The 27,122-nt window shown below is 46.9% G+C and overlaps 2 protein-coding genes across 3 annotated transcripts in view; both read left to right on the top strand.

The window, feature by feature from the left end:
- The window catches only part of DCAF7 (DDB1 and CUL4 associated factor 7), a 36,611-nt gene extending 27,303 nt beyond the window's left edge, over positions 1-9,308 (top strand). The window contains exons 6-8 of one of the 2 annotated variants that reach the window (XR_001887472.1): positions 71-188; positions 4,058-4,295; positions 9,232-9,308. Coding sequence is in view for 1 of the 2 variants with exons in the window: in XM_017882912.1 (XP_017738401.1) it covers positions 71-188; positions 4,058-4,230 (291 nt within the window). In the remaining variant the exon portion in view is untranslated. Of the gene's footprint in view, positions 1-70; positions 189-4,057 lie in introns of both variants that reach the window. The other variant, XM_017882912.1, reaches the window with a different exon arrangement.
- A 7,242-nt stretch (positions 9,309-16,550) lies between these two features.
- On the top strand, positions 16,551-24,681 carry TACO1 (translational activator of cytochrome c oxidase I). The gene is made up of 5 exons (XM_017882910.1): positions 16,551-17,047; positions 20,216-20,322; positions 22,011-22,138; positions 23,289-23,466; positions 24,118-24,681. Exons 1-5 carry the CDS (start codon positions 16,768-16,770, stop codon positions 24,316-24,318), a joined length of 894 nt encoding a protein of 297 aa, XP_017738399.1. The 5' UTR covers positions 16,551-16,767; the 3' UTR covers positions 24,319-24,681.
- The last annotated feature ends 2,441 nt before the right edge of the window (positions 24,682-27,122 follow it).

The raw sequence follows: 27,122 nt of genomic DNA, 5'->3' as shown, positions 1-27,122 counted from the left end.
TTTTTTTTTTTTTTTTTTTTTTTTTGTGAAACTCTGACGATCCCAGGCCTTTTACTTATTATTTCCGCAGGTGGTGATTCTAGATGTCCGGGTTCCCTGCACACCTGTCGCCAGGTTAAACAACCATCGAGCATGTGTCAACGGCATTGCTTGGGCCCCACATTCATCCTGCCACATCTGCACTGCAGGTAATCATGGTGGGGAGAAAGGAATCTGGGAGGGATGGAGGAAATCTCTTCTCTTGGCTCCTTGGAATTGTAGTTGTTACTGTTTTCTAAGGACAGTCTTGTGAGATTTATATAAAATGACTAGTTGGAGCCTCTCCACACTTGTGAAATTCAATCAGTACAAATTTTTAGATGATCTTGTACCTTCATGGACATCAGGGCATCTTCCATATACAATTTACATCATGTGTCAGTTACAGGCCTTTGCCTTGTACTGTCCCCCTGAAATCTGGGTGGCACAGAGGACTCAATTCCAGGAATATGGAGAAAGGGAGGCATCTCTCATGGATGTCACAGGATCTCTGGGACTGCGAAGATCAACATCTCCATGGGACCTTTCAGGTTTCACTGTAACAAACCGACAGTGAGCTCTAGACGCATCGGAGGGCCCCACAGAACTTTGCCTGGTTGTGGTGTGTGACTTGTGGTTTTCATTTCACTGTTTCCCAGACCAAAGCAAGCATCCCTTACTGGCCAGGCGCAGTGGCTCACGCCTGTAATCCCAGCACTTTGGGAGGCTGAGGCGGGTGGATCACCTGAGGTCAGGAGTTCGTGACCAGCCTGACAAATGTGGTGAAACCCTGTCTCTACTAAAAATACAAAAAAAATGAAGCATAGTGACACACACCTGTAGTTCAAGCTGCTCAGTACTGAGGCAGGAGAATCACTTGAACTCAGGAGGTGGAGGTTGCAGTGACCAGAGATTACGCCACCGCCCTCCAGCTGGGGCAACAGAGTGAGACTCTGTCTCCAAAAAAAAAGAAAAAAAAGAGTACCCCTTAAAAATATGTTGGGCCAGGCACAGTGTCTCAGGTCTGTAATTGTAGCACTTTGGGAGGCTAAGGTGGGAGGATTCCTTGAGGCCAAGAGTTTGAGACCAGCCTGGACAGTATAGTGAGACCTCATCTCTACAAAAAGTTAAAAAAACTATCTGGGTGCGGTGCTGAATTGCTGTAGTCCCAGCTACTTAGAGGCTGAGGTGAGAGGATCCCTTGAGCCCAGGAGTTTGAGGTTACAGTTAGCTATGAGTGTGCCACTGCACTCCAACCTGGGCAACCAAGCAAGACTCTGCCTCTAAAATAAATTTTAAAAAAAGAAAAGAAAGGCCGAGTGTGGTGGCTCACGCCTGTAATACCAGCACTTTGGGAGGCCGAGGCAGGCGGATCATGAGGTCAGGAGATCAAAACCATCCTGACCAACGTGGTGAAGCCCCATCTCTACTAAAAATACAAAAATTAGTTGGGTGTGGTGGTGCGCGCCTGTAGTCCCGGCTAGTTGGGAGGCTGAGGCAGGAGAATCACTTGAACCCAGGAGGTGGAGGTTGCAGTGAGCTGAGATCATGCCACTACCCTCTAGCCTGGTGACAGAGTGAGACTCCATCTCAGAAAAAAAAGAAAAGAAAAATAGGCTGTTTGTCAATGCACTTTTATTGTAGAAATACTGCAAATCTGTTATTAAAAATGAAAACAGTACAGAGGCATATTTAAGAGCAAGGTGAAGGTCATCTTTTCTCCTTGCTATATCATTTCTGCCTCCATCCCACTCTGCACGGATGACCTCTGTCAACAGGTAATGTATCTCCTTCCAGACCCTTTTGGTATACATTCGGGGGTGTACATCCATGCCCCCAAATACAACTATATACCTCTTCCTTTTGCACTGATAGGATTCTGTCCTAGCCCTGTGGTGGTTTACTGCTTAACTTTTTTAGTGTGTTTTTTTCTTCTCCTCACTAATGAGTAGCCTTATAATGGACAAGGTTTGTTATGGAGTCCAAGAAGCAATGTACTTTGGTGTTTTTCTGCCATTTGAGCATTATTTGGAAGGCATGAAGCTTTTCCTGATTTTGGCCCTCTGCCCATGCCTGTATGTCTCCTTGAAGAGCAGTTGGGGGCCTGCTGCTGCCTGCTGTACCTCAGATTGGGGTGTTTTTTTTTTTTTTCCCCTTTTTTTTTTTTTTTTTTTTTTTTTCAGCGGTGTGGATAGGGAGGGATAGAAGAAGCAGAAAAGAAAGGTGTTATCCATTATTCATGGAAAGTAGGACTGGCCCCATGGAAGCCCCATTTTCTGCTCCTGGCTTCTGCCTTTGTCCGGCTCACTGTTTTGTGTGTTGCACCTGCCTTGAGCCCCTTCAACCGAAGGAACTGTTGCTCAAGTGTGCTCAGTTGAGCATTGAGGAAAAGGGGCTTAGTGCTTTAGAGGTGCAGTTCCCTGACCTCTTGGCATTGATTATCCCTGGGAGAGGGATCTTGCACCTGGCCTAGATTATGCGGCCTTGGCAGGAGACCGGTATTGCCCACAATTGGCCTATTAGGGTTTAGTTTATTCAGATTTTCTGTGTATGTGAGACCAGCTTTCATCAGAATGCATGGCGGAGTCAGGGTACACTGCAGCTCTGAAGGCCATTGCCTTTTTTTTTCTTTTTTTAAAATTAACTTACTATTTTGATTATAAAAGTAATATAGGCCGGGTGCAGTGGTTCATGCCTGTAATCCCAGCATTTTGGGAGGCCGAGGCAGGAGAATCGCTTGAACCTGGGAGGCGTTGGTTACAGTGAGCTGAGATTGCATCATTATGCTCAAGCCTGGGTGACAGAACAAGACTCCATTAAAAAAAAAAAAGTTATGGCCGGGCACAGTAGCTCAAACCTGTAATCCCAGCACTTTGGGAGGCCAAGATGGGCGAATCACGAGGTCAGGAGATCAAGACCATCCTGGCTAACACGGTGAAACCCTGTCTCTACTAAAAAAATACAAAAAACTAGCCAGGCGAGGTGGCGGGCGCCTGTAGTCCCACCTACTCGGGAGGCTGAGGCAGGAGAATGGCATGAACCCGGGAGGTGGAGCTTGCAGTGAGCTGAGATCCGGCCACTGCACTCCAGCCTGGGTGACAGAGCGAGACTCCATCTCAAAAAAAAATAAAAAAATTTAAAAAAAAAAGTTATATAAGCACATTATGGATCACTTAGGAACTAGAGAAAAGTAAACATAACTCCTAATCTTTCTGGTGTTTCCCATAGCTATTTTCTTGGATTTTTTTTTTTTTTTTTTTTTTTGAGATGAAGTCTCACTCTGTTGCCCATGCTGGAGTGCAATGGCACGATCTCGGCTCACTGTAACCTCTGCCTCCCGAGTGCAAGCAATTCTCCTGCCTCAGCCACCCGAGTAGCTGGGATTACAGGTGTGCGCCACCACATCTGGCTAATTTGTAATTTTTTTTTTTTTTTAGTAAAGATGGGGTTTCACCATGTTGGCCAGGCTGGTCTTGAACTCCTGACCTCAGGTGATCTGCCTGCCTCGGCCTTCCAAAGTGCTGGGATTACAGGTGTGAGCCACCATGCCTGGCCAGGAAAGAATTTTTTAACAGCACATATCAACACTACTTTGTCAGTCTTCTTCTATATAACAACTCACTGAAGCATAAATGCCCATCAAACAGGGAAGAAACACTCTCATTATATTGAATGATCAGGAAGGATCTTTATAACCACTCACGTATTTTAAGTGGCTACAGATGACATGTTTGGTATCCCCTTGTCCACTCCTGATACCTGACCCAGATGAGAAGGACTCATTCGTGCAGTGGATAGAGCCTGGGGACATCTGGGAGATGGAGTCAGGGCCTAGATTTGAGTTCTGGCTCTGCCACTCACTTGGCTGAATAGCGCCTTAACATTTCTGAATCTGTTTCCTCATCGATAAAATGGGGGCTTAAAATAGAACCGCCGTCACGGCGGTGCTTTGTCAACTGTGAATTGCTCCTGAAATGCAGGGATCATCATCCCCATTGCCTCACTTGTGACCCTGCTTGCTGGCTTTCTTTGTCCCTAGCGGATGACCACCAGGCTCTCATCTGGGACATCCAGCAAATGCCCCGAGCCATCGAGGACCCTATCCTGGCCTACACAGCTGAAGGAGAGATCAACAATGTGCAGTGGGCATCAACTCAGCCCGACTGGATCGCCATCTGCTACAACAACTGCCTGGAGATACTCAGAGTGTAGTGTTGGTGGCGCTATGCCCATGAGGCAGGGGCTTTTGTGTTTCCTGCCTCTGCCCCACCCCCAAAGTAAGAAGAAACATGTTTCCAGTGGCCAGTATGTCTTTCATTGCTTTGCACCCACTGTTACCAGAAGCTGCTCTAGGAGTTCCTGGCCAGTCACCCCATCGCCCTCTGTGGCAGACTCAGTGCTATGTGGCGCCTCCTCAGCCCAGGGCTGAGTTTTAAGATTTTCTCTCCTTTCCTCTTCTTCTTTGGTTCCTCAGTTAAAGATGTGTGTATATTTGTTGGTCAGGCATTGTGTTGAGGAGCAGTTCACACACTGGCTGTGTCTATTCCTCTGCCCAGATGTCTCTGTCTGTTTGCTGCCCAAGGCAGCAGCCCACGTCTCGTCCATGTCCATGTTCGTTTAGCACTTACGTGGGAACAAATACCAATTTGTCTTTTCTCCTAGTGTCAGTGTGTTTAACAAATTTTAACTTTGTATATTTGTTACCTATCAGGCTAATTTTTTTATGAGAAGAATTTTAATCTCCTGGCTCATTTCTTTGTCTTATAGTCCTCCCTCTTTGCACCTTCTTCTCTTCCCTCAGTGCCTGGAGCTGGTACTGGGCCCCTGGCCCCATGAGCAGTTTGCCTTCTTGAGTCACTGCCTGAGTAATACATACCTGACCGGGAGTCCAAACCACCTTGGTGCTCTGAAGTCCACTGACTCATCACACCTTTCTTAGCCTGGCTTCTCTCAAGGGCATTCTGAGCTTCTAAACAGACATAGGAAGCCTGTGTTTACCCTGAAGCACCACTGTCCAGCCCCATTGGTTACCATGGGGAGCATGGTAGAGCTGAGAGAGACAGGCTCTCAGGGTACCTGACTTGAGGGGAATTGTTTCAGGAAGCTAACTTCAAGCATATTTCCAGTACATTCTTTCGTAGTCTGTTTTTCCCTCCAAATATAAGCCCCAGGCCATTCCACTTAGTGTCTTTTCAATGATAGGCAAGAATGATATCTGAGTTGAACTTCGGTGCTTCTGTTGGTTGAGTTTACTGTGCCTGGTGGTATATTGGGCACTCTTTGGATTGAGTGCTCTGAGGTGAGAGAGTCTTCCTGAGAGGCATCCTGCCTGTGCTTCCAACCCTGAACAAGACCTCACATAAGAGATGGACTGATCAACTGTGGCAATCCCTGGCTGTCAGGTGGATAGATAGCTAAAAAGCATTATACTGTGGGTAATGAAAAGGGAGGAAAAAAAAAAAAAAAGAAAGGAAAAGGAATTATAGACCCCCAGGGTTAGCCAGTTAAGAGCTCTCCCCACACCTGCCAATCCCTCTCTCCCCCAGTTTAGGTTCTGAGCAGTATTGGACTTGTAGTCTGCAGTTGTCTTTTGACTTGCAGGCTGCAGGTGTCTTTCCGTTAAGTGAATGAGTTCCATGGAGGAGCAAGTGTGTGATTCCACTGTTAGATGAACCCTTGGGGCAGGCAGTTTGGGACGTGCTGGGGGGGTGGGGTGGGGGGGAAGAAGTTGGTTGGTTCCTTGTGCTCTGCTCCCTCTGAATTGCTCATCTGAGATTAGTAGAGTAGCAGGCCTGAAGGAGATGATTTTGTCCTCTTTGGCTCTCACCTGCCTGAGAAGCAAAACAGTGAACTTTGTTCTTCTGGGCCCTTAAGCTTTTTTGGTTAAGTCTTCCTTTTCAGAAGTAGATGTCATTGTATGCCAAAAGTCTAGCTGTTTGCTTTACCATACAGGGACCTGTCCCAAGAAAAAGGCTCTTTTTTAGCCAGGGTGTTTCCCCTTCTACCCTTTTACTTTGTTGTTCTGATTTTAGGACTCTGGCTGGCCATGTGCTTGCAGTTGCCTCTCCTGCATTTGCCACTGGGTTTGCACTGCATCATTTGGAGATATAAAGCAAGCAGTTCTTGGTCAGAACCCTCCTCTGCTTTTCATGTGTTTGATAATGGTTACTGGGTCCTTCTCTCAAGGGTAGCAAGGCCAAGCTGATGGCTGCTTGTTTAGGAGGCCATCAGTTCCTTCTTGTGGAGAAGGGGCTGGTCTGCCAGGCAGGGCTTACATCCACTGAGTTCTAAGATTCCTTTCCTGATCTGCACGTAAGCTTGGTCTGTATGGTGGAATTTGTCAGCTGGAACTCAGAAACAACAACTTGAAAAAAATAATAATAATTAGAATATATTTGCATAAGATAGATATTTACTCTGGAAACCAACAACTTTTGAGATTTCCCTTGCCCTGTGGACGCCCAGCCCCTGTCATCCTTCCTTAGGTCCTACAATGCAGTCTTCCCCTGAATCCCACCGGGGACCCAGGGGAGACTCCACCCCCCTAAGCAAGCACACACATACTCACAGTTGGTGAGTTGCTGGTCTTTGAATCCCAGCTCTCTTACCCTCCCTTTACTTCACCAGCCCGACAACCCATGACTTAGGAGGGGATTTCTCCTGTCTCAGGATTTAGAAAGCCTCTAAGCCAGCCATGCTCCAGAAAGCACAGATCTGTTGTAGTTGCAAAAACAATTCTCTGTAATTCGTTGAAGTTCTCAAATTGACAGCCAGCGAGACTGGGTGGGAGGCCCTGGATCTGTTCTCCCTGACTCCAGGAGGAGCAGCCGCTAGGACTTTACCAGGAAGCCTACATGGAGCCTCCGCCAGGCTGTGGCCCAGCTGGTGATGGCCCTTTTGCTCTTGGCAGCCTGAGGCACAGCTGCCTGTATTGTCCTCATCTGTTCTGACGGAAGGATGGAGGTGCTGAATAAATTAGGCCTCAGGCCTCTACCACCAGAGAGCTGGAGAATGGGTCCAGGTCATTCAAGGACCTGAAGTTTCTATGCTCAGGAGCATTGGAATCCTCTTCTTCTAGGGAGGAATTAGCCTGCAAGGTTAGGACTTGAAGAGGGAAGATATTTAATAACTGGGTGAGACTGGGCACAGTGGCTCACACCTGTAATCCCAGCACTTTGGGAGGCTGAGGCAGGCAGATCACGCGGTCAGGAGATCGAGACCATCCTGGCTAACACGGTGAAACCCCGTCTCTACTAAAAATACAAAAAAACTAGCCGGGCATGGTGGCGGGTGCCTGTAGTCCCAGCTACTTGGGAGGCCGAGACAGGAGAATGGCATGAACCCGGGAGGCAGAGCTTGCAGTGAGCTGAGATCGTGCCACTGCCCTCCAGCCTGGGCAACAGAGCAAGACTCTGTCTCAAAAAAATAAAAATAAAAATAACTGGGCAAAAATTTCTTATAAATCCAGGATTGGCTGTCAGAGAACTGGCTAAGATTCAGGAAGAAATAAAAAATTCAGACTCCTACAAGGTTTTGATGACAACTAGGGCCGAAGTTTTAGGAGGAGATGTAGGATGCAGGAGAAAATAAAAGTGTTTTCTTTAAATCAGAGGAGGAAATAGTAGAGGTCAGTGAAGGTCTGGGGTAGGAAAACATTCAGACTGTCCATTGCATGGCTGTGGAGTGAGACTGCCCTTAGCCTGGGTCAGCCTTCCTGGGCCATAAATTGGGCATCTGTGATGCTAGGTAACTGTGGGAACAAGATGACAGCTCAGAGCAGCCATGGGTGATACTTGGTGGTAAAAAACCTACAGGCGTTGGGGTTCCCATGATTGTTCCAGACCATGGCTTTTCTTGGTTGTGGGTTTGTTACAGAGCAGGAGAAGCAGAGGTTATAACAGTTATGCAGACTTTCCCCTCCTTTTTCTCTTTTCTCTTCCCCTTGCCTTTCCACTGTTTCTTCCTGCTGCCACCTGGGCCTTGAATTCCTGGGCCGTGAAGACATGTAGGAGCTGCAGGGTTTACCACATGTGGGAGGGCAGCCCAGTACTGTCCCTCTACCTTCCCCACTTTGAGAATATGGCAACCCCTTCCATTGCTGGCTTGGGGTAGTGGAGACCATTGAAGTAGAAGCCTCAAAGCAGACTTTTCCCTTTACTGTGTGTACTCCAGGACGAAGAAGGAAGGTCGTTCTTGATACTTAGATTGGTTTTCCCAGGGAAGAGGGCGGAGCAGAGCAAAGTCACTGTGAACCCTGGGCCAGGTCCTGGCTGGGCCAGCTCCTGAGAGCATCTCGGCAGAGCCTTGCCCACTTCACCCACCTGTACCCTCTCCCCCTCCCACGGTATCACTGCTGCTAATGGTCAAAGTCAAATGTGTGGCCACATGGGATGGGCCAGGTCCTCTCAGGCTACTTTCTGGATATCATTTTTAAAATATGGGAACATGCAGGTGCCTTCCCAAAGAGGCTTGGACTGGTATTATATCCAACCAGAAACAAATAAGCTAAAGAAAGTTTAAACTCAAGAAGAAATATGTTGATAGTATGTAACAGCTGGAAAGTTTATAGGCACCCACCTTTGGAAGAACCCAGTGATTATGAACTTGTGATATCTACTATTTAAAAGAAATGTTCTCACCTTGGGTTGATTGTGGTGTACCATGTGTTATGAAAATTGTTGAGCTGAAGCTTTGAATCACTTTAGTTGAGTCTGACTCACTTGCTTTGGTTCCTGTGTATTTTATTACCCCTCTTGTCAGTGACTTTCCTTCCCCACCCCACCCAGAGTGAATTTGTAGCATGATTGTGTAAACTTCTATGTAGAAAATGGAGATTTCTTGCTCTGAAATGTTAAGTTCTAACTGATCCATTTCTGTGCCCTTTAGCCTAGTATGTCTGAACTTCCATTCTTGTTACATATTTAAACTTTCCCTCTATATTATAGGTTTTGTGGCATCCATGGTCAGGTGGAGAGGAAGCTGCCCCTTGCAGAACTGTACTGTAATATTTTTCTTTTATAAGTATTTTCACAGGACTGATTGTACACAGGGCTTGTAATAAAATTTTAACACTGTGCTGTGAAACAACTATGGGGAATCTCCATTGAAGGCTACTTCAAGGGCACCTGAAAGTGGAGTGTTATAGCTATGACTTTCTATTTCTTGTTTCCTAAGTAAATTAAACCTAATTTTCACCCTTTCATTCTGTTTCAGCCTCCTGTATAAGAAGTACCGTATTTTCTGCCCATCATACTTTGTAATAAAACTTGAACATGTATAGATTGACTGAATTGCTTTTTGTGACAAATTCAGTTCTTCCCATTTTGTCACTTTGGTCATGTTCCATAGACAGTGGCAGTGCCCTAGCCCGAGCTGGGCAGTCTACTCATCACCTTTTATATCCTGTTTGGTCATTCACTTGTTATTCAGTGGAGCACCTCCTCTCTGCCAGGGGACATGGCCCTCAAGTTGGTTGCAGTCTACCAGAGGAGACATCGACATAAATACCTGTGGCTGGGCACAGTGGCCTGTGATTCCAGCTGAGGCATGGGGGAGGCTGAGGTGGGAGCATCACTTGAGGCCAGGAGTTCAAGACCAGCCTTTGCAACATAGCAAGACCCTGTCTCAATCAATCAGTAATTTTTATTAAAAAAAATTTTTTTAGGCAGACTGAGATCTAAGACAAATTTTTTTTTTTTGCATTTATTTATTTATTTATTTGTTTGAGATGGAGTCTCACTCTGTCACCCAGGCTGGAGTACAGTGGCACAATCTCAGCTCACTGCAACCTCCACCTCCCTGTTCAAGCTATTCTCCTGCCTCAGCCTCCTGAGTAGCTGAGATTACAGGCATGCACCACCACACCCAACTAATTTTTGTATTTTTAGTAAAGACAGGGTTTCACCGTGTTGGTCAGGTTGGTCTGGAACTCCTGACCTCGTGATCTGCCTGTCTCAGCCTCCCAAAGTGCTGGGATTACAGGCATGAGCCACTGCGCCTGACATTTATTTTAATAGTTTTGGGGGAACAAGTGGTTTTTGGTTATGTGGATAATAAGTTTTTTTAATGGTGATTTCTGAGATTTTGGTGTACCCATCACCCGAGCAGTGTACACTGTACCCAATTGGTAGTCTTTTATCCCTACCCCCCCCCCACCCACATTAATTTTTAAAAGACAAAAACAAAACAAAAAAATCCAAATTCTTGCATTGTTGTGCGATAATGGATGTGTTGAGGCATCACCCCTCAGGAGGAGGCGATCACCTCTGCCTGGGTGGGAGCCGCATGGGGTCAGCGAAAACAACTCAAGATGGATGCCTAAGCTGGGTTTGGAAGACTGAGTAGGAGTTCTCTGGGAGTAGGGAATGTCCTTTAAGGCAGAAGGAACACCCATGTGCAAATCTGTAGAGGCAAGAAAGTGTGGTCATATTTAGAGAATTGCAGGTTGAGGTGGGGTGAATAGTGGGAAATGTAGCTAGAGAGGTATACAGGAGCCAGGGCAGGGAAAGTCTCGTGCTTTGCAGAAATTTTAGATATTATACTCCTGTATGATCCTGGAAAACATACACAGAGAGGAGTCATCAGAATTGCATTTTAGAAGGATAGGCAATGAAAAAGTGCCTCTGCCTTCTTATAATAGGGTGAGAGAAAATCAAACCCTGAACTAAGGCAAACTAAGGTGGCAGCGGCAGCAGCAGCTGCGTCAAGGATGGAGAGGACAGGGCACAAGTGAAGAGGGATGCAGTCATCAGCATTCAATAATGTATTGGCTGTGAAGGAGGACAGAGAACTCCCAGATCTTTTGGGTTTGGACAGGTTCTGATGGCTGACTAGGAATGTCCAAGTCCCTGCTAATTGCCCAAACCTATGCCCCACATGGTAGGGTGGGGAAGGAGTTCCTATCCCACTGCTAATCAAATGCAGCATGTCCTGGATGAAATAACTACCCCCATTTATTTTTATTTTTATTCTTTTGTTCATGTTGGGCCACTGTGAAGGAAGAGAAGAAAGGCAAACTGATTGGTTCAGTGAACCAGTATTCAATAAGTACCTTCTATTGTGTCAGCTGACATGGAGCTGGTGGCAGTGGATCTGTGAAGGGAAATATTTGCTCTTGAGAATTTAATTTTTTTTTTTTTCAGACGGAGTTTTGCTGTTGTTGCCCAGGCTGGAGTGCAATGGCACAATCTTGGTTCATCGCAACCTCTGCCTCCCAGGTTCAAGGGATTCTCTTGTCTCAGCCTCCCGAGTAGCTGGGACTACAGGCATGTGCCACCACGCCCGGCTAATTTTGTATTTTTAGTAGAGATGGGGTTTCATCATGTTGGTCAGTCTGGTCTCAAACTCCCGACCTCAGATGATCCACCCACCTCGGCCTCCCAAAGTGCTGGGATTACAGGCGTGTCCTGTTGGTCCTGCTGGTCCTGTTGGAACTGTGCTGCTATATGGTCTGACTGTATATTTTGTGAGAAGTACATAAGACCTGCTCTCTGGTTTTTAAGGAGAAAACAGTAATACTATTTATACGCTAGCCTAACTGCAGCAACAAACCCCCAAATCTCAGAAACTGAGCACTACAAAAGCTTATTTTTTGCTTACACAAAGTCCTCTAGGCCGGGTGCAGTGGCTCAACTCTCTAATCCCAGCACTTTAGGAGGCTGATGGGGGCAGATAGCTTGAGGTCAGGAGTTCGAGACCAGCCTCGCCAACATGGTGAACCCCTGTCTCTACTAAAAATACAAAAATTAGCCACGCATGGTGGCGCATGCCTGTTGTCCTAGCTACTTGGGAAGCTGAGGCAGGAGAATACCTTGAACCTGGGAGGTGGAGGTTGTGGTGAGCCAAGATCACACCACTGCACTTCAGCCTGGGCGACAGAGCAAGACTCCATCTCAAAAAAAAAATGTCCTCTGGAGATTGATCAGCCTTCTTCCAAGTTGCAGCTACGTCATCTAAACATGTGACCTGGCCCGGTGCGGTGGCTCACGCCTGTAATTCCAGCACTTTGGGAGGCCAAGGCGGGCGGATCACGACATTAGTAGTTCAAGACCAGCCTGACAAACATGGTGAAACCCCGTCTCTACTAAAAATACAAAAATTAACCAGGCGTGGTGGCGTGCACCTGTGATCCCAGCTACTCAGGAGGCTGAGGCAGGAGAACCGCTTGAACCCAGGAGGCGGAGCTTGCAGCGAGCCAAGATCGCGTCACTGCACTCCAGCCTGGGCAACAGAGCGAGACTCCATCTCAAAAAAATAAATAAAAATAAGCGTGTGACCTCCAGGTTGCTTATGGGGGATGGGAAAAAGTACACTTTTCAGGATGGACCTGGAAGTGGCTTACTTCTGCTCCTATCTGCCAACTGGAAGGAAGGTCGAGTCAAGAAATGTAGTCTTCCTGTGTACCCTGGAAGAGGAAGTGAAGTAGTGAATAATTATATCTCAGCCATACCAGCAAATCGGCTAAGTATCTGGACTAATAGCTAATGTAATCTCATTCATTGAGAGCTGTTAGTACTGGACAACACATGGGCAAACCTAATGGAATGATACTTTTAGCCAGTCTTTAGCTTCCAAGGCTCGTTAATTAAGTGATTTCAATGATCCTGACAACCAGGCCTCTAGAGATGGTTCAGTCAGCTATGAATTTATCTTGAAAGGTGGCTATTAACTCAGACTGAGAGAGTTAAAATCTGCCCTGCCATCCATCACAGATACCCAGACAGATAAAACCAGCTGCACAGTTAACAGGATATAGTACCTCTACCAAGCACACACTGCAACTTTCTTTTTTTTTTTTTGGCAACATAAAGTATCATAACAACTCCCTGAGTGACTACTTTAAAAAAAAAAAAATTCACCAAGAAACTTTGTTCTCCAAAATCATAGGCTGACGAAGTTTGCTGTTTGCAATTGTATTTGTGAGAATTAAGGCTCACAGTCTTGCTTGGAGGAGCTGAGTCACTTTGACATAGAGAAGCAGCCTTGATTTCCAGGCCAGGTATTGCGCTTCAGAGCAGGGGTTTCTGAACACAACATTCCACATTTATCTTGACTTTGTACTTTCCAGGGAAACTGATCCCCTGGGTCCACTTTGTAGTCCAGCTGATCTTAATCCCCCTTTCACACAGGTCTGTGTTTCTTTGTGCCTAACTCTAATTTTTCACCTAACCTCCACCCTTCCCCATAATCCTATAACCATCTTTTTCTTTGGTGAGACACTTCACCATTCCTCTGGTGTGCAGTCTCCCTTGTTGCAGTGAGCTGATAAGCCTAACTCAGTGGGACTATAGGTTTCCCCTGCTGGTCTCAGGCTGACTGGACTAGGGCAGTCTCAAACCTTGTTTTAGCCTCTACACTTATTTGTGATTACAAATTCCATTAATTTGATTTTTGCTTCTCAAAGTAAATATATATATATATTATTTTATTTTATTTTATTTTATTTTTTTTGAGATGGAGGCTCGCTCTGTTGCCCAGGCTGGACTGCAGTGGTGCGAGCTTGGCTCACTGCAACCTCCGCCTCCTGGAAGCGATTCTCCTGCCTCAGCCAGTCCTGAGTAGCTGGGACCACAGGCACGTGCCACCACACCTGGATAATTTTTTGTATTATTAGTAGAGATGGGGTTTCACCGTGTTAGCCAAGATGGTCTCGATCTCCTGACCTCATTATCTGCCCACCTCGGCCTCCCAAAGTGCTGGGATTACAGGCGTGAGTCACCACGCCCAGCCTGAATAAACTATTTTAAAATTAAAGTATATGAATAAATGATTAAAGTATAAAATTAAAGTATAAAATATATGAATGGCTGATAAGCACATGAAAAGATGCTTACCATTAGTAGTCATTCAGGAAATACAATCAAAACCACAATAACACTTCTCACTCACAAGGATGGTGATAGCTGTAGTCAAAAAGGATAACAAATTTAGCCAGTGGCTCGCACCCTGTAATCTCATCTACTTGGGAGACTGAGATGGGAGGATCGCTTGAGCCCAGGAGTTCTGTGCTGCAGTCAGCTATGATTGCTCCACTGGACTCCAGCCTGGGTAATAAAGCAGAAAAAAAAAATTAATGATATGGAGAAATTAAACCCTCATATATTGCTGGTGGGAATGTAAAATGATACAACCATTTTAGAAGACAGTCTGACAATCCCACAAAAGGTTAAACATAGTTATGATATGACCCAGCAATTCCACTCCTAGGTATATAAATAAAATAAGTGAAAACAGGCCAGGCGCGGTGGCTCATGCTTGTAATCCCAGCACTTTCAGAGGCCGAGGCAGGTGGATCACAAGGTCAGGAGATCGAGACCATCCTGGCTAACATGGTGAAACCCTGTCTCTACTAAAAAAATACAAAAAATTAGCCGGGGGTGGTGGCGGGCGCTTGTAGTCCCAGCTACTTGGGAGTCTAAGGCAGGAGAATGGCATGAACCAGGGAGGCGGAGCTTGCAGTGAGCGGAGATTGCGCCACTGCACTCCAGCCTGGGTGGCAGAGCGAGACTCCGTCTCAAAAAAAAAAAAAAAAAAGTGAAAACATATGTCCACACAGCAATGTGTACATGAATATTCACAGCCTCATTATTAATCATAGAAGGTGAAAACAACTCATATGTCTGTTGCCTGATGAATGGATAAAATGTGGTATATTCATACAATGGAATATTATTTGGCAATAGAAATGAAATACTGATACATGCTACAACATGCAAGAATCCTGAAAACATCATGCTAAGTGAAAGAAGCCAGTTACAAAAGGCCACATAGTGTGTGGGCCCATTCATATTAAATGTTCAGAAGAGGCAAACCCACAGAGACAGAAGTAAATTGGTGATTGCCTAGGGCTGCGGGAATTGGGGGGAAATAGGGAGTGATTGCTAATGGCTACAGGACTTCTTTGGGGGATGATGAAAATGTAAAATCAATTGTGCACAGCTCTGAATATTCTATAACCCATTGTACACTTTGAATTGGTGATCTGTATATGTGAAATATGTCAAAGCTGTTAATTTTTTAAAAAATGAGAATTGTGTTGGGCATAGAAAGTAGAGTCCTACTCTAAAAGAATTTAGTATTATGGTAGAAACAGATATAAACATTTTGATTTTTTTTAAAAGGTAAGTGCTAAGGTACAAGCATGTATGAAGGGCTATGTGCACCCGCCACACCCGGCTAATTTTTGTATTTTTAGTAGAGACGGGATTTCCCCATGTTAACCAGGCTGATCTCGAACTCCTGACCTCAAGTGATCTGCTGGTCTCGGCCTCCCAAAGTGCTAGGATTACAGGCGTGAGCCACCGCACCCAGCCCCATGAAGGTTCTTATATAATAAAAAATATAAAATCTATGCTTTTGTGCTTTGCATCCGTCATCCCATTTAGTCCCCACAAGGCCATTCTAGAGGTAAGGAAACAAACAGGAAAGTAAAGGTACTTGCCCAAGGATACACTAGAAAATGGAACAACCAGGGTTTGAAGCCACCCAGCCTAACCGCAGAGGGCACAAGCTTGAACTTTCCACTGTCCTGCTTTTTTTTTTTTTTTTTTTAAAAATGTAGTCTCGCTCTGTCGCACAGGCTGGAGTGCAGTGGCGCGATCTCGGCTCACTGCAACCTCCTCCTCCCAGGTTCAAGCGATTCTCCTGCCTCAGCCTCCTGAGTAGTTGGGATTACAGGCACGCGCCACCACGACCGGCTACTTTTTTTGTATTTTTAGTAGAGACGGGGTTTCACCATGTTGGTCAGGCTGGTGTCGCACTCCTGACCTAGTGATCCGCGTGCCTCAGCCTTGCAAAGTGCTGGGATTACAGGCGTGAACCACCGCGCCAGGCTGTCCTGCTTCTCTACCGGATACGTCATGCCCTTTGGAGTTAATCTCACCAGCACGGAAGTCACTACAAAGCTTTTCAGCAGCTGCCGCTTTGTTTCTCTCCATCTTCTAATGGATTCGGTTTTCTCTTTCGAGACAGCAGAGAGAAAATGAAGAGGGGAGTTTAGCTCCAAAAGGCTTGTCGGATCATTCTCCTTCTCCTAAAGGCCTGTGACTCATCTGAGTCTGTCCCAAACCATCTCTTGCATTTAGGGGCTTAAGTGCACTGTGGCTATTTACATAAAACTTTATTACGTTAAAGCTCTAAGGGCTCATTTTGTGTTTTCAACCTTCCTATGTTGATAAAGCAAATATTAGATCCCTATTTATAAATAGGGAAGACGTTCAGAGAGATTAAACGTTTGGGCAATTCACTTCTCTGGCAGCGGTTTCTTTGCCAGTAAAATGAGGCAACAACAAAATATTTATCATTCTGGACTTGCTCAGATGTAGGCAGAAATTTGGAAGCGAAGTCAGTTTCATAACTCAGATGTGTCTCCACCAGACCATTATGAGAAACAAAGTCCGGCGCTCTCTAGCCAACCGGGAGGGCTTGAGCACTAACTAGGTGGGCTAAAGGGCGAGAGAGGAGCGAGTACTGTGCAGCCGCGGAACGGACTTTGCGGGCAGTGGGGACGTGTTTTTGGAGCGAACCTGGTAAAGGAAGTGTGCTACGCCATCAAGGGCCCCCAGTCCCGGTTGCCGCGGGGACGGTGCAGGGTCATTAGCTGTTGGGCCGCCCCGGGCGGGCCCAAACCTTTGGGTCTCAGGTGACCGGCACAGGCGGCCGAGGAGTCCGGATCTGCTTGTTCCGGCGAGGGAATAGACGGGCCGGCGCTGGCCGCTGCTGCTAGCAGCTTGAACCCTAGGGTCGGGACCGATGGCGGCTTGGGCTGCTGCCAGCCTAAGCAGGGCCGCTGCCCGATGCTTGCTGGCACGAGGCCCCGGGGTCGGGGCAGCTCCTCCGCGTGACCCCCGGCCCTCCCACCTCGAGCCCCGGGGCTGCGGTGCCGCACCCGGCAGGACGCTGCACCTCACCGCGGCTGTCCCCGCCGGGCACAACAAGTGGTCCAAAGTCAGGCACATCAAGGGTCCGAAGGACATCGAAAGGAGTCGCATCTTCTCCAAACTCTGTTTGAACATCCGCCTGGCAGTGAAAGGTGAGACCCTGACTGTCACCCACCACTAGCTGCCGCTGCCCTCTCAGTGCCCACAGCCTCGCTTGCCACTCGGAGTTGGGCCCACCTAGATCTCCGGCCCTTCACTTTGTTTTCCTTTCCCAGTACCCACCATTGCCCGCCTCATAAATCCTCAAAACACCTACTTATCTTTGAAGTCCTCACTCACCTTTCCAGACGCTGAGCATCTGGCCAGTTTGTCAGAGAGGGAGCTGCTCTTGAGAAGATAAGCCGGTAAGGTAGAAGTGACTTCATCCTGGTCTAGCTAGGTACTTAATAGAAACAAGTCCTAAGGGTCAGGGCAGATGTGTGACTCTCCTGAAGAGACAAATCAACTCTTCTGAAGTCGCCCTAAGTACCTTATTTGTTGTGGCAGGGGCACTGAGTAAAGCTATCACTTAAGTGCTTAGGCCTTAGTTTGCTTCATTAATGTTTCCCCAAGACACATTTCCTTGGAAGGCAGGTTTGCAACCATGTCTTTTCTCCCTTAGGTCGCCACACTGAAAAGGCTTTTTTTCTATTTAGGGCCAGACATTTGTAGGAGTAAAGGAAAAGTCCTGTAGAAAGCATGGACTTTGGACTGGGCACAGTGGCTCAGTCTGTAATCCCAGGCGGGGCAGGCAGATTACTTGAGGTCAGGAGTTCAAGACCAGCCTGGCCAACATGGCGAAACCCCGTCTTTACTAAAAATACAAAAAAAAAAAAAAAAAAAAAATTAGCTGGGAGTAGTGGTGCACACCTGTAATGCCAGCTACTCAGGAGGCTGAAGCAGGAGAATCGCTTGAACCCAGGAGTTGGAGGCTACAGTAAGCGAGATTGCTCCACTACAGTCCATCCAGCCTGGGTGACAGAGCAAGACTCCATCTCAAAAAAAACAATAAAAAAAGAGAAACTATGGACTTTGGAGTCAGGAAGACCTGGTTTCTGTCACTGACTAACTTATGACCTTGAACAAGTGGCTTAACTTTGTTGAGTTTCTGTGAAACAAGGGTAATACCCACCCTGAGGTAGTTTATGGTTTATGGCACATAATAGGCATTCAGTTAATGTTCATTTACCCACTCAGCTCATGCCTGGTATTTGTTTGCTTCCTTTTCTTCAAAATTCTTGATATTAAGTTCAAGCAACATTTATTTATTTATTTATTTTTTGAGAGAGTCTCACTCTGTTACACAGGGTAGAGTGCAGTGGCGTGATCTCAGCCCACTGCAACCTCCATCTCCCAGGCTCAAGTGATTCTCCTGCCTCAGCCTCCAGAGTAGCTGGGAATACAGGTGTGCACCACTACGCCTGGCTAAATTTTTTTGTATTTTCAGTAGAGACCGGGTTTCACCATGTTGACCAGACTGGTCTCAAACTCCTGACCTCAAATGATCCGCCCACCTCGGCTTCCCAAAGTGCTGGGATTGCAGGCGTGAGCCACTGCACCCTGCCCAAGTTCAACCAACTTAATTGTGTTTATTTTGTGCCAGGCATGCCACTAGTACTACAAAGATGATGAGATACAGCCCCTACCCTCAGATTACAATGTCATGTGAACATTTCAATAATTATGCACGAAGTGCAGGGTACGGTGGCTCACACCTGTAATCCCAACACTTTGGGAGGCTGAGGTGGGCGAATCATGAGGTCAGGAGATTGAGACCATCCTGGCTAACACAGTGAAACCCCATCTCTACTAAAAAAATACAAAAAAAATTAGCTGGGCTTGGTGGCAGGCGCCAGTAGTCCCAGCTACTCAGGAGACTGAGGCAGGAGAATGGCATGAACCCAGGAGGCGGAGGTTGCAGTGAGCCGAGATTGCGCCACTGCACTCCAGCCTGGGCAACAGAGCAAGACTCTGTCTCAAAAATAGTAATAAAATAAAATTATTTTTATTATGCACAAAGTAGTAGAGTAAGCAGTAATGAGTCCAGGAAGTGTTGTTACCATCTATGTCCCTTCTTCATCTGACACAAAGTGGAGATTGCTAAAACATAGCAGAATGAAAACCATCCCTAAAGACAATGAATTAGAAGGTTCTAGCCAGGCACGGTACCTCATGCCTGTAATCCCAGCACTTTGGAAGGCCAAGGTGACTGGATCACTTGAGGCAGGAGTTCAAGACCAACCTGGCCAACGTGGTGAAACCTCATCTCTACTAAAAATACAAAAATTAACTGGGTGTGGTGGCAGGCACCTGTAATCCCAGCTACTTAGGAGGCTGAGGCAGAGGAATCCCTTGAACCCGGGAGGGGGAGGTTGCAGTGAGCCAAGATGAGCCAAGATCATGCCACTGCACTCCAGCATGGATGACAGAGTGAGACTCTGTCTTAAAAAAAAAAAAAAGAAAAGAAAAAGGTCTTTTCTGGCCAGACGTGGTAGCCCACGCCTGTAATCCTAGCACTTTGGGAGGCTGAGTCAGGCAGATCACTTGAGCTCAGGAGTTTGAGACCAGCCTGGGCAACATAGTGAAAACCTGAATCTACAAAAAATATTTAAAAAATTACCTGGGTGTGGTGGCGCACACTGGTGGTCCCAGCTACTTGGGAGGCTGAGGCAGGAGGATCGCTTGAACCCCAGAGGGTGAGGCTACAGTGAGCCAAAATCATGCCACTGCACTGCAGCCTGGGTGACAAAGTGAGACTTTGTCTCAAAAAAAAAACAGAAAGTACTTTTCCAAAATACTTCTCTGGGCTGGGCGCAGTGGCTCATGCTTGTAATCCCAGCACTTTGGGAGGCCAAGGTGGGTGGATCACCTGAGGTCAGGAGTTCGAGACCAGCCTGGCCCAACATGGCAAAACCAGGTCTCTACTAAAAATAGAAAAATTAGCTGGGTGTGGTGGCGTGCACCTGTAATCCCAGCTACTCGGGAGTCTGAGGCAGGAGAATCACTTGAACCCAGGAGGTGGATGTTGCAGTAAGCCAAGATCGTGCCACTGCACTCCAGCCAGGCAACAGAGTGAGACGCCATCTCAAAAAGCAAACCAAAAAAACCCCAAAATACTTCTCCATATCCCACTCAAACACTAGTTAAGGTATTCTAAGGTAACTGAGAGCTAAATGGTGATTTGCCACTCCTTTGGCTTGGTGGGGCTGGAAATCCCTTTTTTTCTCCCATGTTGTAAAGAGATGTCTTTGCTCACTCTTTGTTTTTTCTTTAAATCTCAGAAGGAGGCCCCAACCCTGAGCACAACAGCAACCTGGCCAATATTTTAGAGGTGTGTCGCAGCAAACATATGCCCAAGTCAACAATTGAGGCAGCGCTGAAAATGGAGGTGTGTACTGTTTGACATGCTTTTTATTGATCACAGCCCCTACAGGGCTCATGTCTGGATAGCCACCAAATACACCTTAAATTATCAGAGAGGGCCAAGTGCAGTGGCTCACGACTGTAATCCCAGCACTTTGGGAGGCTAAGGTGGGTGGATCACTTGAGGCCAGGAGTTTGGAGACCAGCCTGGCCAACATGGTGAAACTCCATCTCTACTAAAAATACAAAAATTAGCTGGGCATGGTAGCACATGCTTATAATCCCAGCTACTTGGGAGGCTGAGGTGGAGGATCGCTTGAACCCAAGAGGCACAGCTTGTGGTGAGCCGAGATCGCACCACTATACTCCAGCCTGGGCAAAAAAGCGAGACTCTGTCTCAAAAAAAAAAAAAAAAAAAAAAATTATCAGAAAGAAGGGTAGCAATGTAGTTGATGCCCTCAGCCTAGAGGCTTCTGGGAGCTCACTGTCCTTGGTCATTTGTTCTAGGGGCACAACTGGGAGTAGGATGCATAGGCAGCATGCAGGGCCATACAGCCTGGGACTGCTCAGCCAAGTTGTAGGGAGATGAGGTATTATAGAAAGAAGGGGCAGTGTGGGAGAAAACCCTTAGGTTAGGTTGAGGAAGGTTTTGTTTCTCAGATGTTTATACCCTAAAGGAGAAAAGCCAGTAGAAAGAGAGAGGGTGGGGGTGATAGAGATGGTGGGAGGGGCAGGTATATAGAGTCCACGTGAGGGTACACCTTTCTCTGGGGCAGGTAGGGAGGCTCTGAGGAAGTAATAGTTATCTTAATAGCTCATAGTTATTGAGTACTTCCTGCAGGCTAAGCACGGATAAAAACTGTGTGTTTGTTATCTCATCGAATCCTGAAAACCACCGTAAGTAGAAATTGAGGCACAGAAAAGTTAGGTGACTTGACTCAGGTCACATAGAAAATGACAGACTTGAAACCAGATAGTTAGACTTTAGAGCCTGTGCTCTAACCATTATGCTTACTGCCTTCACGTAGGCCATGGTGCAGAGAAGGAGGTGGAGACAGCAACTATTTTCCCCACCTAGTGGCCCTTTTTTCCTTTGTGAAAGAGGAAGGGAGAAGTTATGAGTTAAGAATCCCTGGAAAGTTGCAGGACAGAGTGCTTGGAGTGGGGGAATATTGAATACATGGACAAGGGATGCGTAGGGGCATGGAAGGTCCAGAAGAGATTAGTCCCTAGAGCTCTGGATTAATTGTTTGAATTTTGAGACCATGCTGTTTTCAGCAGCTCTTATGACAAGGCCTAGGTGTGTGATTTTTCACAACAGTACTCAGCAGCCCGGGGTAGGAGCCTTGAGACTTGACCGGTGGGTTTCTTACAGGATGGGAGTGTAAGAGGATGAGTCTGAGTGGGAGTGGGTGGGGACTAGATGTGGCATTTGGTTAGGGACGGTAGGAAGCAAAGCTGAGGAATGGCTGATGGATTGTTCAGAGACTGGAGAAACACTCCTTCCAAGTTAGGGGTAGTACTTCCTGTCAGCTCAAAAGTTGGTTCTAGGGTTTCCTCTCAGAGGGTGGGGACAAAAATAAAGATTGAGAGCTCAGGCTCCAGCCTAGAGAGCCCATCCCATGAAGTTAGTTTTGCAATACTTGTGGTTCTGGGCTGACATGTGGGAGGGAATTGGGAAACAGAAAAATGTGCTTGTGTCGTTTATTGCAGAAAACCAAGGACATGTATTTGCTGTATGCGTGTCGGGGCCCTGGCGGCTCTTCTCTGCTCATCGAGGCGTTATCTAACAGTGGCCACAAGTGTCAATCAGACATTAGACATATCCTGAATAAGAATGGGTAAGTGTGGGCCGGGCGCGGTGGCTCAAGCCTGTAATCCCAGCACTTTGGGAGGCCGAGACGGGCGGATCACGAGGTCAGGAGATGGAGACCATCCTGGCTAACATGGTGAAACCCCGTCTCTACTAAAATACAAAATTTAGCCGGGCGTGGTGGCGGGCGCCTGTAGTCCCAGCTACTCGGGAGGCTGAGGCAGGAGAATGGCATGAACCGGGGAGGCGGAGCTTGCAGTGAGCTGAGATCCGGCCACTGCACTCCAGCCCGGGCGACAGAGCAAGACTCCGTCTCAAAAAAAAAAAAAAAAAGAATGGGTAAGTGTGTGTCTGTGGGGAGTGGTAGGGGACAGAGCCTTTATGTTCCAATTCTCTGCAAGGCAAGTACTGTTGATCTCTGCTAGTGTTTCAGGGTTTTGTTTTTTGTTTTTTGAGATGGAGTCTCACTCTTGTCACCCAGGCTAGAACGCAATGGCATGATCTCGACTCACTGCAACCTCCACCTTCTGGGTTCAAGTGATTCTGCTGCGTCAGCCTCCTGAGTAGCTGGGATTACAGACACCCACAGCCACGCCCAGCTAACTTCTGTATTTTTAGTAGAGATGACAGGGTTTCACCATGTTGGCCAGGCTGGTCTCGAACTCCTGACCTCAGGTGATCCACCTGCTTCAGCCTCCCAAAGTGCTGGGAGCCACCATACCTGGCCATGTTTCAGATTTTAAGCACACTTCCTCCTTAGCAGAATCCAGTGAGTTAATTGACTTTCCCTTAATGTTGTCTGTACTAGCAGAATCCCAAAGACTTGTTCATTGGTGTAGAAGGGGATCTTTGTCCTATTATCCCCATCTGTAGCCATATAATGCCCAAATCTTAAAATGCTCCACTAGTACTGGCATCTTAATGGCACAGGAAATGATGAGCAAAGTCTGCTTCCTCCAAACTGCAATCAAGGCAGAAAATTGAGTGTGGGAACATTCTTGGGCTGTTCCCTTATCCAGCAGCAGCTGCATTTCCTCCTTGAGGAAGTGATCTGCTCCATGTCTGTGTGTACTCCATAGACTGGATGAGAAAGAGACAGTGATATAGAATGATGAGCTTTATGGAGGCTGAGTGTCTAGAGGCATCCACTCATGCCAGCCTGTTTCCTTCCCTGTCAGAGGAGTGATGGCTGAAGGAGCTCGTCACTCTTTTGACAAAAAGGGGGTGATCGTGGTTGGAGTGGAGGACAGAGAGAAGAAGGCTGTGAACCTAGAGCGTGCCCTGGAGCTGGCAATTGAAGCAGGAGCTGAGGATGTCAAGGAAACTGAAGACGAAGAAGAAAGGAACGTTTTTAAAGTAAGCATGAGGCCGGGCGCGGTGGCTCAAGCCTGCAATCCCAGCACTTTGGGAGGCCAAGACGGGCAGATCACGAGGTCAGGAGATCGAGACCATCCTGGCTAACACGGTGAACCCCGTCTCTACTAAAAATACAAAAAACTAGTCGGGCGAGGTGGCGGGCGCTCGTAGTCCCAGCTACTCGGGAGGCTGAGGCAGGAGAATGGCGTGAACCCGGGAGGCGGAGCTTGCAGTGAGCTGAGATCCGGCCACAGCACTCCAGCCCGGGCGACAGAGCGAGACTCCGTCTCAAAAATAAATAAATAAATAAATAAAGTAAGCATGAAAACATGGGTGTTTGGTGGGCTGCCGGGAGGACCACGATAGATGCCTTACACGTGCCTCTTGGTTTCTTCCTTCCTGTGCCCCAGGGTACGGATGAGACAAAGAGTTCACATATCGTACAAACATTTATTGAGTGAATACTGAATAGGTCCAACTCTCGTGAGGACAAGAGAAAGAGTCAAAACATTGAAAATGATATCCCTGCCAGTGAATATCTCAAACCCAGCGATCCATTCCAGTACTGACATTCAGGACTTTGCAAGGTCCTGTGTTGCTTTGTCTCATTACCTCCTGGCTCCTCACCTCCTGATTTTCCTTTATCCCTAGTTTATTTGTGATGCCTCTTCACTGCACCAAGTGAGGAAGAAACTGGACTCCCTGGGCCTGTGTTCTGTGTCCTGTGCACTAGAGTTCATCCCCAACTCAAAGGTGCAGCTGGCCGAGCCCGACCTGGAACAGGCCGCTCATCTCATCCAGGCTCTCAGCAACCATGAAGATGTGATTCACGTCTATGACAACGTTGAATAACCAGGCTATATGTGCTCCCGGGTTCCTTCCTAGAAATGTGGCAGCCCATTCCAGCATACAGGCTTCTGCAGCAATCTCTGAGAGTAAAGCCGGTGGGAGGCTCAGCAGACTAGGAGGCCCAAAGCCAGGACTTGTGACCTTGAAGCCAAAGGAATCTCACTTGTAGGGCCTCCTTGTCAGCTCTGCTACTGTCTCAGAGCCATCTGGATGAGTGTCCCGACACTCTCTTGGATGCAAGGCAGGACCACCCAGCTGGTCAGACTCTGATGTTAGGTAGCTGGCCTCTGTGGGAATTGTAAGTGCCCTGAGGCACTATGTACTAGAAACTACTCTTAATAATAACAGTGATGATTGGTTGCTGCATTGCTGTTGTATGGCTCTTGAGGCTTCCTGAGTTTGTGTCCAGCTGTTGGGATCCTCTGGACTAACTTTCAAGTCCCTAGGCTTAGCTCTACTACTACAGTCCCAGGATTATTTTTTTTGATTGGCCATAGAAATGTAGTTGTATCCCGGCACTCCATGGTCTAATGCTGGTCTTACGACCTAAACCTGTCATTCATTCATGCAACTAATATTTCTGGAACACTAGCTATGCACCAAGAATTGTACTTACCTAGAACATAAGCTATTCAACTGGTATCCTGTGTTAGATCCTTCTCTAGAAGGTAGGACCTCAACACAGGACTGCTCTTTACTGGAGCTGCCCCAGGGCAGTGTGAGCTGCTGTGCAATCATCTGTTGCTCTCTTTGTGTGACTTCTGTGCCCTTCTTTCACCCAACAGCTTAAGGTTCTAGCCCAGTTGGAAAGCGAGTGCCAGTGATAAGGGACTTGGCAGTGGCTCACACCTATAATCCCATCTACTCCAGAGGCTGAGGCGGGAGGATCACTTGAGCCCAGGAGTTTGAGGCTACAGTGAGCTATGATTGCACCACTGCATTCCAGCCTGGGTGACAGAGTGAGAACTCTTGTCTTTTTTTTGAGGCAGAGTCTCACTCTTGCCCTGGCTGGAGAGCAGTGGCACAGTCTCGGCTCATTGCAGCCTTGACCTCCTGGACTCAAGCAGTCCTTCCACCTCAGCCTCCCAAGTAGCTAGAACTACAGGTGCATGCCACCACGCCCAGCTAATTTATATATATTTTTGTAGAGATGGGGTTTCACTATATTGTCCAGGTTGGTGTCGAGCTCCTGAACTCAAGCGATCTGCACACTTGGCCTCCCAAAGTGCTGGGATTACAGGTATGAGCCGCCGCGCCTGGCTGAGTCTGTCTCTGCTTTTTTCTGAGACAGAGTCTGGCTGTGTCGCCCAGGCTGGAGTGCAGTAGCGTGATCTTGGCTACTGCAACCTCCATCTCCCAGGTTCAAGTGATTCTCCTGCTTCAGCCTCCCAGGTAGCTGGGATTACAAGCAGGCACTACCATGCCCGGCTAATTTTTTTGTTGGGGGGAGGGGAGAAAATTAAACCTTATTTATTTTTAAAACCAAACCACTAGGAAAATATATCACAGCCTGGAAACAGCAAATGGACAGGCTCTATTATCATTTCAAGTAATAAGTTGGTGAAAATACAATGAGGTTGCTATCAAAAGAATAAGGTGCCATGCCGGGGCAGGAACACTGCAAGTTCCGAAAGCCCCAGGCAAAAATGGTATTTGGTAATGGGGTCTGCCTCTCTTTTGCTCTAAGGGAATCGGCTCATCCTAGCCCAAGTTGCTTACGTTTTCTCCCTTGAATTTCCTGTTGCCGGGATTTGTGTCAATAGTGCTCTGTTAATTCAGGGAGCTGAGTAGGCAATGCTAGGTTTAGGCTTTCATTCCATCCGTTCTATAAAAACCAGGTTTTTCCAAATGCAGTACTTCATAACTCGTAATCAAGTAGCCAACTGCTCCTCTTTTACTGTTCATTCCTAGATACTAGTATATATCACAATCAAAACCCCCTTCTCTTCACCGGGAAAGTGTTACTGCAAGATTTTCCTGTCATTTTGCTACACACAGCCTCAGGGCCTGTCAGCCAGTAATTATGCTTCCCATAATTAGTGTGTCGTCACCTCTCATATTTTTGCATGGTCTCCAGGCTGAAAGATGCGGCATGTAATAATTTTTAGAAATGTACATCCACATCTTGATGACCAGAAATGGGGATCCACAAGGAACCTTTCCAAGTTCTTATCCAAACTAGTCTCCCTCCCAATTCCACATCTTAAAATCAACTTGTATCACCTTGTATAAATTACACAAAACCAAGAAAACAAAGACCCAGAAAACTTTTTTGCCCTTCTAAGTGAGTGACCTCATCTATTTTGTTTTACAACTTACCGAAAATGGTGTGGTGACACTTCTGGTAAACAGGATGTTGTCAACGAAGAGAAAATATCTCTCCTTAAACTCCACCAACTCTAACCTGCCAGCCTGTTGGTACCTGTGTAGTAAGAAGAGTCTGGTACCTTGGAGGGCTCTGGCTTGTTACAGGGGAGATCCTTACTGGCAGGATAAGCACTGGCCACAGGACATATAAGCTCTAAAACTCTACTGTAATATCTCTGACCCAATTTAGTACCACTTTTTTCCATTTCATTTTTTAGGACTGAAACATAAAAGAACCAGTGCCTAGAGGCAAATGACGTATATCTTACACTTGTGGCCATCCTTCGTTTCTTCATAAACTTTGCTTAGAAGACTAAAATTCCCAATTCCTTATAAAAAATATATTCTTGGCCGGGCGCGGTGGCTCAAGCCTGTAATCCCAGCACTTTGGGAGGCCGAGACGGGCGGATCACGAGGTCAGGAGATCGAGACCATCCTGG

This window comes from Rhinopithecus bieti, unplaced genomic scaffold, assembly GCF_001698545.2.
Source record: "Rhinopithecus bieti isolate Rb0 unplaced genomic scaffold, ASM169854v2 scaffold_12928, whole genome shotgun sequence".
Taxonomy (NCBI): domain Eukaryota; kingdom Metazoa; phylum Chordata; class Mammalia; order Primates; family Cercopithecidae; genus Rhinopithecus; species Rhinopithecus bieti.
This window is presented reverse-complemented; position numbering and strand designations above follow the sequence as displayed.